The 14,253-nt window shown below is 42.5% G+C and overlaps 1 protein-coding gene across 1 annotated transcript in view; it reads left to right on the plus strand.

Annotated features, from left to right (window-relative positions):
• Positions 1 to 14: 14 nt before the first annotated feature.
• Positions 15 to 14,253, plus strand: part of NDUFS6 (NADH:ubiquinone oxidoreductase subunit S6) — a 119,909-nt gene continuing 105,670 nt past the window's right edge. The window contains exon 1 of the mRNA XM_085606082.1: positions 15 to 240. Coding sequence (XP_085462208.1) covers positions 91 to 240 — 150 coding nt within the window. The 5' untranslated portion in view covers positions 15 to 90. The remainder of the gene's footprint in view (positions 241 to 14,253) is intronic.

Here is a 14,253-nt window from a genome sequence, read left to right on the forward strand (position 1 = left end):
TTCGCACATGCGCATGCAGCGTTACTCTCTGCACTGTTTTCCCTCTGCTATTCAAGTCACCTATTTGGCCTTCAGAGGACGTTAGTTACAATGTCTGCGGTTTTGCGCCCCGCTTTGCGCGGAGTCAATGCCCTAAAATCCCTCCCTTCCGTTTCTCAACTTGTAAGCCTCCCTGAGTCTCGTCGGTTATATGGGGCTCAGATCAGCTCCAGTGGCGAGAAGATCACTCACACCGGCCAGGTAATAAATGCACTTACGCACAGGGGCGTAGGAGACTACATTTCTGGGGGGTACAAGGTCAGCCTCGGGGACCCTGTGGTCTTCACGTCGCTGGCTCCTGCAAACCTATACAATTTTAGTTTTGAAGTGAAATCGTGATATTTAACTAAGCTATTTTTAATACTAAGTTCAGGTGCTATTTTTTCAAACATAGCCTAATGTACAGTAGCTCAGGAAGTCAAGACATCTGCTGACAAAGACCAAACGCAACCTGGAGGTCATGGTTTGAATCTCTGCAGGATCTGCTTTTCATCCTTGTAACGTTCATGATATGAGTGCTACAGGGTTGGTATAATATTAACCTCTGTGATCATCTGTTCTATTAGGTTGTCAGAACATGTCTGGAAGCGATTCATAAGCAGGGACATAGCTTTTTTTTTGTTTTTCTTTTTTCTTTGCAGTCTTATATAGCGGGAACTTGATCCAAATTAATTGGAGACTTACTCATGAGTACCAGTTACATTACACAAGATCACATTCCGTTTTTTTTGGTACAGGGAGATTAAGTTATATGCCCATTCACAGGATGTTGAGCCCATACCAAGATTTGAACCTACTTCCCCAGTTCAAAAGTTGGTATGTCTGGATATAATGCCACATCCTCTCCCTCAGATACAATACACCATAATGTATTTTGAGAAGCAAGTAGCTCTCCATACTGGATTTATGGCCAGAAGAATACATCTGACTCGCGAAACTGATATTGGCATTCCAAATTTATTGTGTCAAAGTGCTCTAAAGCGGTTGAAAAGTCTTGTTGGATACTAAACATAACATACTAAATATGGCTCAAAGCACAGAGACAACAGGGGTAGAGAGAGCCCCCCCCCCCCCAACTTTTTTTTTTATTTGTGGCTGTGCTTTACCTGGACCTGGGAGCCTTGAAACAGCTATACCTTCTCTTTTATATGGTCTTTATTTCTCACAGACTGGGGTAATCAGAGAAGGCAGCACCTCATGTTGCTCAGATGTCTGTTACAAATTGAGTGGAGCATTCAGGTCGCCGCATCATGAAGTGGAGCATTCAGAAAAGGAGAGGCAGTGTGTAATGCCACTATGGTGTGCGTTAGGAAAGAGTGAGGTTTTTGGGCCCATCTACTTGTTTCTTTCAAAGGTTGATGGTAAGCAGTGGGGCTAGGCCGGGTTATGTAAAGATAGGAAATTTATATGTCTTGCTGGGGCTGCTGAAGTGCAATGGGAGGCATGGTAGGGTAGAACGTTTCTGGTTTTCTCTGGTTCTGCCTAAATAGGGGGGCAATCCCTTTGTAGTCACATCAAGGACCCTGCCTTCACTTTGTACTCAGGATTCAAATTCTTTCGCTGCTTCTTTTGGGGGGAGGTGGGGGTACCTTCGTGACAGCAGCCTTATTGTGCGACCCGCAAGGTAGTCAAAAGTACTAGAGGCTGGGACAAAAAACAGGCCCGGGCACCAAATTATGCAGCAGAATGTGGCACATTTTGTAATAGTATTATTTTGATATTGTTACACTTGTTAACACTGTCTGAGCATTAATTATACCTCATTAGTACCAGTTTACTATCCAAATACAGCAGTATGCAACAGAAAGGTGACCGGTCAATTTTTGCAAAGGGCCTTCCCCTGCGGCAACATGTGCCGCTGCATTTTCAGTAACTTTTGAACCGTTTGAGCAACAAGCAACTTTTTTCATTAAAATCTGTTGGTTGTGCAACAAATGATGGATTATGTGGCAAATGCATAATTATTAGAAAAATGCTGTGGCTGCACAACTGTATATTTCCAGTGGCCCTGGGTATCGGTGACAGCATGCATATGCGCTTGCTACAAGTAATGTTTGTGGTAATATCAGGGAAATCAACAGTAAAAACCAACCCACCAGACTATAAAACAGCCAAAAAAACATCCAAACACTGACCTGTTAGACCAGCCCTTCTTGCACCGCCAGATTTCCCTACCGGCCCTGTCAACACCACAACAGAAAGAACTTAAATCAGAGTGATTTCATATCTATTAAACTGCAGTACATAAAACGTTCAGTTTCACTTGTTTAGTTCATAAGCACTTTCCCCCGCCCCAAAAAGGAGTACATGATCAAACATTTTATCTGTTTGATAATTCCAAAATGCTTTCTTGGGGCCCTCGTGTTGTACTAAAGTAATTGAAAGGCTAGACTGCAGTACCTTAAGGCACAGCAAACACCTTGCTCAGGGCATCTGCTGGCAATGCACTTCAGTTAGGTGGCAAACCTGCAATAAACAGGCGAGGAGCAGGTGTGCTTTCCATTGAATTTCTGTATTTGAGTTGAGTCACATAAAAAGATACATCACCTGATCAAAGAAGAATAGCCCTCAGGACTTCCCTTTGCCAGGAGGATGTGAACTCCCCTACTCAGAAGCAGGGGCAGACGCCTCCCTGCTGTGCCCTTGGCCCAGGATAGAAGGAGACGCACCACATGCTGTGCCTCCTCTGGCTGATCATAGTCATTCTATGGAGAATGACAATGGTCGGCCTACAGTTTGTGCTAAATGGGGAGCCTGCCCCAAACCTGAAAAACAACGGACTACATCTTGCCTCAGGAATTTGTCCTCAGTCACCGGTGAATAAATCAACACTGACGGAAGGCAGGTTAGCTGGTCGAAAACAGGGCTGTCTTAGGTAACATTTTAACGCTTCAATGGTTCTGTCAGCAGTGGAAGGGAGCAGGAGCTTTTCTTTCCACTCATCCCCTGACACTTGTTCCCCGTGTCCCCTCCACTCCAAAATCTGGCGAGAGGGGATACATTCCCCACACTTCCTACACCCATGCTTTCATGCAAGTTCAACCCTATAATGTGGCTTTGTCAAGCATCACATGCTTTCCGACTAAAGATACTGACTGGATAGATGGTGCAAATGAAATGTGTAATCCCTAGTCTGCGTTGGTTGACCAAGAAGAACTTTGTTTCGCTTTTAACAACTTAGTAGTGCTCAAATAGTAGTTGTGTAGTATACATCTAAATGTTTTATGAATAGCCTGTATATAATAGTTGTATTGTATTGTGTTGTAGTACTTGTATAGTACCTACTACTCCTCTGTGGGGTCCTGATGCACTTGCCTACACCATGTAGGGTGTGTGGTTGGAAGGTTGTTGTCTTTGATCCTATGTGCAGTGCTTTAAATAGGCAGGTACTTTCCGGTACTGAGTACCATCACTTTTTAGGTCTCGCCTACGCAGCACACATGCACTGCATAGGAGGGCCTTTAGCCGTCGCTCTGCTCTTTTTGAAGCACACACTCGTGCTTGTGGCGGCATCCACCTTGCGGGAGCGAGCAGCGGTGCGCATGCTAATTGGCTGTTGCTCACTCCTGCAAGGCGGATGGTTGCTCGCTCCCGCAAGGCGGATGGTGCCACAAGCACGAGTGTGCTTCAAAACAGCGCGGGCCGCGTTTTTTTATTTTATTTTTCATGAGTAGGCTCTGATTCAGGCTGCATCACCCTGGCCTACGTAGGCCCTGGACCCCCCTCCTTAATGCACTACGTTATTTTGCTATATTATCGTTGTTCACTAATCACACAAGGCGCTTCCATGCGGGGCTCAAAGATACAACATTTCAGAATTTCTCAGAAATTCCTGTTAGAGCGTGCTGGGATCCAACTTGTTCTTCCTTGGTGAAATATTATGTTTTACTTCATTTTATATGTATTAAAAAAAAAATAGAACTTAATTCTGTATTTACCTCGAGTATCAATATAGTATCTCATATTCAGTTATAAGAACATATGCTTTTATCTGGCTATCCTACCTCGGAGTCATTTTCCATAATTTGCAGAAAAGGAAAGAACCCACTTGAATTGTCGATTTCAGCCAATGGCAGGCTTACATCCTTAGTTTTACGCCCTGCTTTACTTCTCGTCAGGTAATTAGTCTTGAAGCATAAACATCCAGGTAAATAATGAAAAACAGCAAAGCACACAGACCTGGTTAATACTTGTTACTGTCTAGTCCGCATTCTCTCCATGAAAGGGTATCAAAATGTAAACATTTGATGTAAAAGCCTCTTTTGCCCATGAATGGTTGTGATTGTGTATTTTTGCTATATTTAAAACGTAATGAAAATTAGTAGATTTTACTTTTCACCACAAAGCTGTTGGAATGTGGCCAAATGGCATGATTGCAATTTGAATCTTTCTGGCGTCAAATTTGTTTAGTGGAATTTTAGGATCGTTAAATGGACGTTCATGCTCCTAGTGCCCTACTGTATGGCATGTTATATGCCATTTACTCCAAGAAAGAAGACAGGAAGTGTCATAACTGCGACCTACGGGGTGTAAATGCATTATACGTGAGAGAATGACACTGCAAGCAAAGAAACAGCCAGGCTGACAAAATCTATACCCCATGTGTTTTATGTAGATCTGAAGGGTCAGGTCCAAGCTAGATTTTTTAAGACAGCCACATAAAATAAAAATACATAAAATCAGTCTCAATAGGCATTCTTAGCTGGAGTTTTTGTGAATTAAAAAAACATACCTTAGTAGAGGTCATGTGTTATTTTTTTTTTAACACGGCCCAGTATGTACTTGTGTTAACTTGCGTTAATGTATGCGAGTGCATCATGCATGCCAGCAGGCCCGACTCAAGCGGGAGACTCCCTATTTTGAAGCAAAAAATAAATGGTGTATTATTCACACTCTTTCCCCCTAAAGTTGCCGCTGCTTTAATATATGCCAATAGAGAAAATGCATTCCACCGTTTTATATTTTTTTAATTCTCCTACTTTTCAGTTCTAAAATGTGCGTGGTGCATATATAATCAAAAGCACATGCCCCGCCGCCTCACCCCCTCCGCCTCTCTCCTTCTGCCCGACATGGAGGGTATGTCTCACTTTGACAGATGGCGTGTCAGGCTTGTCTGCCCCAGAAGCTCTGCACCCCAGCCTTTTCCTGCTGTTTCACTCCACGAGATTTACAAATGAGATTTGGGCATCTGCATAACACTCTACACCCCCAGCACGCAACCCGTTAAGCCTTTCCCTGTACCAAACTCAGGTGGGGGCTCTCAGCCAATCCGTGCATCGGTCTGCACCGCCTATCCCGAAGGCGGGGGAGGGCGGAAGCCGCTGCTGCCCCCCGGGTCCCCCTGGGAGCGTCTGGGAAGAGCAGCTCCTCTTCCCTGTCAGGCGGCCCTGTCTAGCCTCATAAGTCTTCTATTGAAATGTCCATTTATCTGCGCGGTGTTTTATGTTCCTCGTCTGCGGCGGGTGCTGAAGGCCCGAGCCAGCCTGCGTTAACTTGAAGATGGAACCGTTTTCTTTTTTAACTTGTCATTTATGCTTAAAGTCTGGACGTGCACCATAAGGAGTACACATCACTGATCAGCAGTAGTTTTCTAGCGCTGGCTTCTTTCAAGGGATGAGTTGTCCGAAAAATCGGATGAACTCACGACAATCGGGGCACGACATGTGACTGCTACTTTCCCAGCCCTCCTGCTCTTTCAGAGGGACGAGACTGTGTAGAAATATAATGCTTTCCCTGCAGGCTAGTCCACTACTGGTTGTACGTTGTGTATGTAGTGTGTTACATGTGCATCCGTCAACAAACAGGACATCAAGCAGACTCAACAGAATTTTTTCAGGGTCAGTTGTATTAATGTACATGTACGCTAGATTACAATATTTGCATTGTACAATAGTGTTTAACCCTTTGGTCTGCTGTCCCAGATACATGTCGCCGACACTCTCGATATGTCATGTAATCCATGATCTTCTCTCCAAAGGGCTCCTCCACCATTAATGTTCTGAGTACAGCATCTCTTGTAGGAGATGCTTCCACTGTAGTAGTATTGTTGCTCCTTTGAGTTGGGCCTGGACTATAGTAAACATCTAAAATAAAATGCAAATAAGATATATGCAAAGACCCTGGGTGGAGCAGGAATGCCCCTTCCGGAACAGGTACAACGTCTGAAGGGCCCTCTTTAAACCTATGACTGAGCGTGTTACATTGTAAATCTTATATTTATTCATTTATTTATGTTTCAATAGCACTTAGACCTCCTTGCTAATGTTTCAAATCATATAAAATGGGAGATGGCAATGAAGGGGTAGGTAATACGAGTAAAGAAACTGAATAGACAAACAAGCATCCAAAGGAAGTGGCTTGTAAGCAGGCTTTCCTAGGGGGATTCCGTATTACTCTTCAGCAGCACTAAACACTTAATTCACAACCCCGGCACCAAGACTCAGAGATGCAAAATGCTCCACTGCATACTTCAGAGCACTATGTGGCCCGCACAAAAGATTAACAAGCATTGACATAGCCAATAGGTCTCGCCTTTTGGACCTGCTGCATAACTAAATACTTATAAGGTCCCAAAGGCGAGACCTATTGGGTATGCCAATGCTGGCTTAATTTACAAGGGCGAGTACCTGCACAGGTCTACTGCAATACATTTAATGGGAGAGTGCCATCACTCCTCAGAAGTGAACAGGTACTCTAAATAGAAAGTACCAGCACCTGTGTATTTCCCTTTAAAGCACTTCCTTTGCGGGAAGTGTTTCCATATAGTGCGTGATGACCACCGAGGTCTGGGACATAGCGCTTATATGTGAGCGATAGATGTGGAGTTTAATAATTTCAGTAAGCTGGCCGCATTCAGCACCTCTGCAGATACGTTTATGGGTTTTCTTATAATCAAAGCCTACTGAGATGTTTAGTGCACTGTGTTGTCCAATCTGATGTTTGAATTGACATTAGTAAAATTATACACAGGTCAGCTGTATTTAGCATACCTGGATGTAGAAATTAGTTTGCTGGTTGGGCAGTTCCCAGTCTGCTGGCCTTAAACTGCAGACAGCCCTTGAAGGTGAGATTTTCTTTCCAGGTTCGGTCCCAGGGTTGTGGAATGATGCATGTGTCTTTGAAATAGCCATGTTTTCAACTGTCTTCTGAAATCTATATGCTCCATGGTGTTTCAAATCTTGGCTGGTTGTTAATTTAAGAGCTTGGTGGCTTATGCCGAGAAAGCAGTGCCTCCTATGTATTTCTCATTCTAAGGTTGTAAAAGATCTGTAGTGAAAGCCTGGAGCGCAGTGTCGAGTTTTGTTCGTATTGTTTGAACTTAACTTGTAGGCATGTTCAGAATTATTCGACTCAGTGACTTTATTTTCTTGCATAATTATGGATTTGCTGCTTTTACTTCACAATTCATTATCTGCTGTATGATTTGCATATTTTGCCCAAAATCATTTTCTGGGTCAAAAATTAATAACAATGTGGCAACACTTGTTGCCTCGCAGTGGAAGGCCCTTTGCCAAAGTCAACTTTGAATTGTTTATCAGTGTATTTGAGTGTTGAATTGTTACTAATGAGGTGGAACCTATGCCCAGACAGTGTTAACATGAGTAAAAAGACAATAGAATCTAGAAATTCTGTCACAAAATGTGCTGCTTTATGCCGCATTGTCTCATGATTCCAGTGGCCTTGGGTATAATGGTCATTTTCCTTAGGATGCTATATGGACAATGGAGAGTGCCTTGGACATTGCCTTTCTGGCTATAGTTATCAAGTAGAGTGATTGCAAGACTGGAGTCATGTTCTTGTTTTTTAGGTGAAGGCGGAGAAGGAGTAATGCCACAGCATTCTGGGTTCGTTTTCTTGTGCTTATGATGAAAATAGGTGCACCAAGGTATAGGCTGCTGGCATTGTCAAGCTTGGAGATGACGAGTCTGGAAATGATTTGTAGTTTTTGTTGATATCCTAGGGATGGAAAGATGCAACACAGTGTTTTCAGTGTGTAGAAGACACTCTTTGTGACATTGGTGATGTGGTATCAAGGATATAATCTGTTGACATAGGCAAGTTTGGAGATCAAGAATGGAAGGGTGGTTCATAGTTTTTGTTGGTATTCAAGGTGTTGAAAGATGCAGAGCAGTATTTTCATTGTGTAAAAGGCATTCTTTATGACCTTGTTGACGTGGTTTCAAGAGTAGGTTGGAATCTATGGTTACCCCTAGGTTTCTGACTTCTACTTATGTTGTTGGATGGGCCTCTGGTTCCTTGGGCCTTATGGTGGTAGGTTGGTATTTTTGCCATTTTCCACAGCTCATGAGTTCCGTCTTTGCTGTGTTGAGCCTTAGGTGTTTATTCATCATGCATGTGTTTATGGCGCAAAGATAGTCATCAAGGTTTGTGTTATAGATGTCTTCTGGGCCATCCAATTTTACAATGATTTGGATGTCATCAGCACAGTTGTAACAAGTGAGGTTGAATGATTTATTCAGGTTCAGTAAGGGGGTTAAGCAGATGTTGAATATTAGAGGGGAAATGAAGGACCTTTGAGAGACGCCATAGTTTTAGATGTGAGGAGCTGATGTGAAAGATGGTAGCTAAACAACACAATGTTTGTCTCTAAGGTAACAAGCAATCCATTTTAAAGCACTTTCATGTACTGTCAGATGATGGAGTCTTTGTAGTAAGTAGTTTGCGGTGGTGGACAGTGTCAAATGCAGCTGATATATCCAGAATCAATAGACGGCCACTCTGTTCATGGACACTGTGAGTTTTAGGTCATCCCACATGGTGTATATAATGGCTGGATCTGTGCCTCTACCTGGTCTGAACCCAGACTCTTGGTCTAACATAATTTTCTTCTGTATATCTTGAGTAAATACTGATTTTTCAAGTTGTCTTTCCTATGTCATTAAATCGTCACCTCCGTCTTTAATTCCTTCAAGCAATTGACTTGTCTGAGCCGGTATCCTTTCACTTTAATTTTCTACTGCCCGGTACCTGGTATCACTGGTGTATCAGGAGTACAAAACAATTAAAGAGTGTGTGGTAGATGTGAGATCAGCAAGGAGAAAATGAAAGCGTCTATTTTTATACCTTCAGCTTCCACGAAGTATGGCAGATGTATTCTGCAACCCGCCTCAAATGCTGCAAAAAATATATAAATAAATAAGCATGCTCCAATTAAGAGCCCAATAATGATTTTAGAGAAACAAGATGTGTAGGAGTTCGAATTCTCAGTAAAAACCACATGTGTATGAAATTGCAACATAGTTCTTAGTGTACCTTTTTTCGTGTCCATCAAGGGCAATAGTAACATACAGTACCGTAAAAGTACATTCAACAAAGAGAACGAAAAGAAGTGTTGCACAGTGACATTTAGTTATTTGAAGGGCATGTTCTTGATCATACTTGATACACATTTTCATATATAGGTATGTGTTGCACTATTATATCTGTAAGCATGAATCTAAGTGTAACTTGAAGGGCACTCATGAATTTCAGCAGGGGATCTCTGCCTTGTCATCTTTCTGGGTGTCACAGCGTTGCTTAAAAGTCACACATGATATTTAAAGTGCTTAAGTACAACACTATTTGTTGTAATACAGCACTAGATATTCTACATCTGTTAATTGAAAAAAACAAGACAAAAAAAGTTACGGCTACAATGGATGTACACTACACTATAAAAAGACAGTACATATTTTAATTGAAAACGAAATGTCATCCCACTATACAAATACTTTAGCTCATTCTGAATGATGCATAGTGTCATGCTGTGTGCTCTGGATTACCTGTGGTCATTTAGGGTGAGTTAAGAGTTTTGCTTAGTACTATTGTCAGTTTCTTGACTGACTTTAGAGCTTTTCCCCACTGGTACCCTTAACCTCCATTGGAAACAGTTTCAAGGGGGCAACTGCCTTTACATCGTGGCTCAAATCACAGATTGCCCTAACAACGTGGTCCAAACCACGAATGAGTCTTTGCCACACAAGTCGTTACAAAAACCTGCCTAAAGGAAAGTGTTGTTGGGCTGATGTTGGACTTTAAGTCCAACACTTTCCCTACTGTTGCGCAGACTAAAGTTGGAATAGTAAATTATACTATTCGAAGTCCAGAGCTTTCCCTAAGGCAAGTGATTATAACAACTTGCGTGGTCAAGGAATGCGCAGTAAAGACTCATTCGTGGTTCGGACTATGTTGTTAAGGCATGCATGGTAATGCCTGTGTGGTTCCGACATACGGCCGTTTTAAGGCAATGGAAGATACTGAGGATGTAGATGTATGTAGCACCACAGATCACAGTAGTCTGATGTGAATTATTCTTTCTATATTTGTGTAATGGAGTGCATGCTCTTGGAAAATTTTATTTTGCCAGCATGTCTTCTTTTATAATATGTGACGTCATCAGCAGTGGATTGCGGGCGCGCGAGTTATAGTTATCTGAACTAACTATAACGGGGGAATTTCAATGGTTTTTTACGAGTGAAATGTCCAGCTAACTATAACATGTGTGAAACCTGTGGTTTTCTAAGTGAATTTGCCAGGTTTTTTAAATGCTAATTCCTAACTATAACGTGTGTGAAACCTATGGTTTTTTTTAAGTGAATTTGTAAGGTTTTTTAAATGCTAAGTTATGTATGTTTTATTATATTTTTTATATATTTATTTTACAATAAGCTACCTATGTATATAGTTATAGATTGACTGTATCCTGTAATATGGAATGGCTCGTTTAAAATATATATATATATTTTTTAAGGATTTTCACCGTGCGCGCACGGTGCTCGCACCCCGCGATTTTTTGAAAAAAAAAATGGTTTTTTCACCCTTCGGGGTCCTTGACAAAGGCTAGGGGGTTAGGAACTCTCTACCCTGCCCCCTTTTCACGTTCTCCACCTTTCTTTTTCACTGTCACACACAAAACACACAAAATGGCGGCCGACACTTCCTGATTTCGACTGATTCGAATGTTGACTGACATGAATCCACCAATCAAAATTACGCTCGCACACGTTAAGGTGCGCGCACGGTGTGCGCACGGTGCGCGCTTATAGATATTTATGTGCTTTTAACTGCAATTTTCTCAGGAACTTCTCAACAGATATATGCAAAAGGCACATGCCTGACCTGAGGACTACCTCTTTGCCAAATTTCAAGTAATTCTGTTCAGCCGTTCGGGCTGTACCTTCGACTAACGGTCCAATGGGAAAATGCATGGGGAAAACGCGTTTTGGGACCACCCTTTTTTCTCAGCCCCCGCTTGACGAATCACCCCGAGACTTTCAGGGTAGGAGCTGAGCGGAGCGCCCCATTAGTTTTGAAAATTTCGCGAGGATTCGTCAACCGGCGCCAAAGTTATTCAAAATAGAATTTTCAGATTTCCTATGGAAACACGGTCCTAACTATAACTATCTACTGGCGGTCTATTTGGAATAACTTTGGCGCCGGTTGACGAATCCTCGCGAAATTTTCAAAATAGGTGGGGCGCTCCGCTCCGCTCCTACCCTGAAAGTCTTGGGGGGATTCGTCAAGCGGGGGCTGAGAAAAAAGGGGGTCCCAAAACGCATTTTCCCCATGCAATTTTCCATAGGGACCTTTAGTCCAAGGTACAGCCCGAACGGCTGAACAGAATTACTTGAAATTTGGCAGAGAGGTAGTCCTCAGCTCAGGGATGTGCCTTTTGCATATATGGAGTCAATCTGTTCAGTAGTTCCTGAGTAAATCAAAAGTAAAATCATATATATATGTGGGCGGAGCCTAACCACACATCTCATCCTGAGATCTGATTGGCTGTCAGCACTTCATCCAAGAAGTGTTGGCAGCCATCTTGGGACCAATATACATGATAGCACCTCATTAAAAAGCATTGCAGTTAATAGAAGGTTTTAAGACTTTAGTTACATTATAAATCATTTTTGATGGTACCATACTCATTTTAGGAATTGTGGTATGTTCTAAGGTGATTTCACCATGTGAGAAAGCCTTCTGCTGGGATATCATGATTGAGAGAAAAATATTTTCTCATGCTTTTCCCACAGAGGTTTGGAAGGTGATCTATAAGCTAAACTGAGAGCTTATTTTCTGTAAATTCACATTATCTCAGTCATGTGAGAATGAAGTCTGACATTCTCAGTAAAACATGTACATCCAACAAGGGCAGAGACTGTCATTTGATTCCTTTGTGTTCTACTGCAGCTTCCCAGAGTGTTCCAAAGAACAACTAGAGCGCTAACAGTCCTACTGATGATAAACATATGGCACACCTGAAGCCATCTTGCTTGGATTAAAGTGGTAACTCTTAAAACATTTAATTTAAAAAGGAACAAAATGAGGGGGTTCATTTTGCCATAGAAATTATGATTAATGCTGAAGAAAGAAAATGAGGGCACATTTTGAGTGACTTCTCAAATCCTCTTCTATTTCATTAAAAAATTCTGACATGCAGACTGAAACATGCACTTTTAATACCAGGAGCAGACTTCCATGGCGAACAGTAGTTTTACTACAGTGATCTAATGAGCAACTAGAGTGCTAACATTCAGAATTTATGGCAAATGTGTGACATATCTGAATACCTTAAAGATGGAATCAAAGTAAAAAACTGAAAGCATTTCCTACTGAGGAGACTGCAGTACATGAGGAAATTAGGAAACTTCATAACAAATAAATCTCCCAAGATGGCCACCGGAGACAAAAGAGCCCAAATGTAGCCCAAAATCACCCAGATGTAGCCCAAATATAGCCCAATGATATAAGTGTGCAAAACACTTATTATTTTGTGTTTTTGCAGTGTTATATAGTGCAGACTTGTCAGGTATTGGAGTGCTTTACATGAGCATTGGTTACATCACACAAGAACAAATTCATTTTGGTTGTAGACATGGGGAGACTAAATGATTTGACCAGAATCACAGAATGTCGAGCTGAAGCAGAAACTCCAACCTGGTTCCCCAGTTGCAAAGTCTGCAGTTCTGGAAGTAACACCACATCCTCTCCCCTAAGTGCAACATTTAATCAAGTGGTCAACTGGATAAAAAAACATAAAGATAACAAATAATTTAAAAGTGCTTTGTCGCTATTTGAAAACTAACCATAATTTTGATGCCAATAAGACCCTCTCATATATGTAATTTCTAAAGGAAATGCTCTAGGTATTACAGTTTTGACTACATCAAGATGACGTCAGGCGTTCCACACTTTTGTAATAAATATAGAATGTTAGCAATCTAGTTGTTCATTAGGATACTGTTGAGAGGCAGAGGCCAGGGGCACGGACTCTGAAAATTGAAGGCAGGTAGGAGGGTGCAAAGGCAACAATTTAACCACACTGAGCAGGCAGGAAGGGCCGTGGCAGCACAACAGACTATGGAGGGCAGTGGAAAGGAGGGCAGGGGCAACAAACCAACAATACAGGACTTGCAAGAGAGGCTGTGGCAATGTAATAGACCATTGTGGGCAGAAGGAAGAGGCAATGGTAGTACAACCATGCATGCCAACAGACCCGATTCAGCCAGGAAACGTCCAATGTTTTTAAGCTCAAATGGGCTTTATTTGATCTGTCTCCTGTCTACAATCTCCTCTTTTTCAATGTAACTCAAAGGGGAAAATCAATACCCCAGTTTTTTTTCAAAATCTCCCTCTTACCAAGTTCAAAATGCTCGCAAGTATGGTACATTGGATCATGGAAGGAAATGGGGTAGGGACATGGACTTGGATAACAGAGGACAGGAGGGACATGGAGAGGTGCACCAAACTGACCCTGCTGGGCAGGCATCAGGGTTTGCAGCAGCACAATACACCACACAGGGCATGCTGGACGGGAGTGCAGCACAACAATCCATAGAAAGCAAGAGGGAGGGGACAGGACCATGCACATGGACAACAGAGAACAGAGGGGCAAGAGGCAATGGAAGCTAGCTGACCATAATGGACAGACAGGAGAGAAAGCTGCAGCATAACAGAACATAAAGGGCAGGAGGGACGGATCAGGGGCTTTACAATGGAACAGACAAGCCAGGACGGAGGGAGTAGGGGTCTGCACATGTAAACAGAGGGCTGGGGGCAAGGGGGCAGGGCAGGAGCAGCAAGATAGCCATGGAGGTCAGGCAGGATGGGCACTAGAAGCAAGACACACCATGAAGAGCAACAGTGAGACTGTGATGGCATACACACAGACCATGGAGGGAAGGTGGGAGGGGGTCAGGGGCAGCTAACTGACCACAC

Source organism: Triturus cristatus, chromosome 5_1, assembly GCF_964204655.1.
Source record: "Triturus cristatus chromosome 5_1, aTriCri1.1, whole genome shotgun sequence".
Lineage (NCBI taxonomy): Eukaryota > Metazoa > Chordata > Amphibia > Caudata > Salamandridae > Triturus > Triturus cristatus.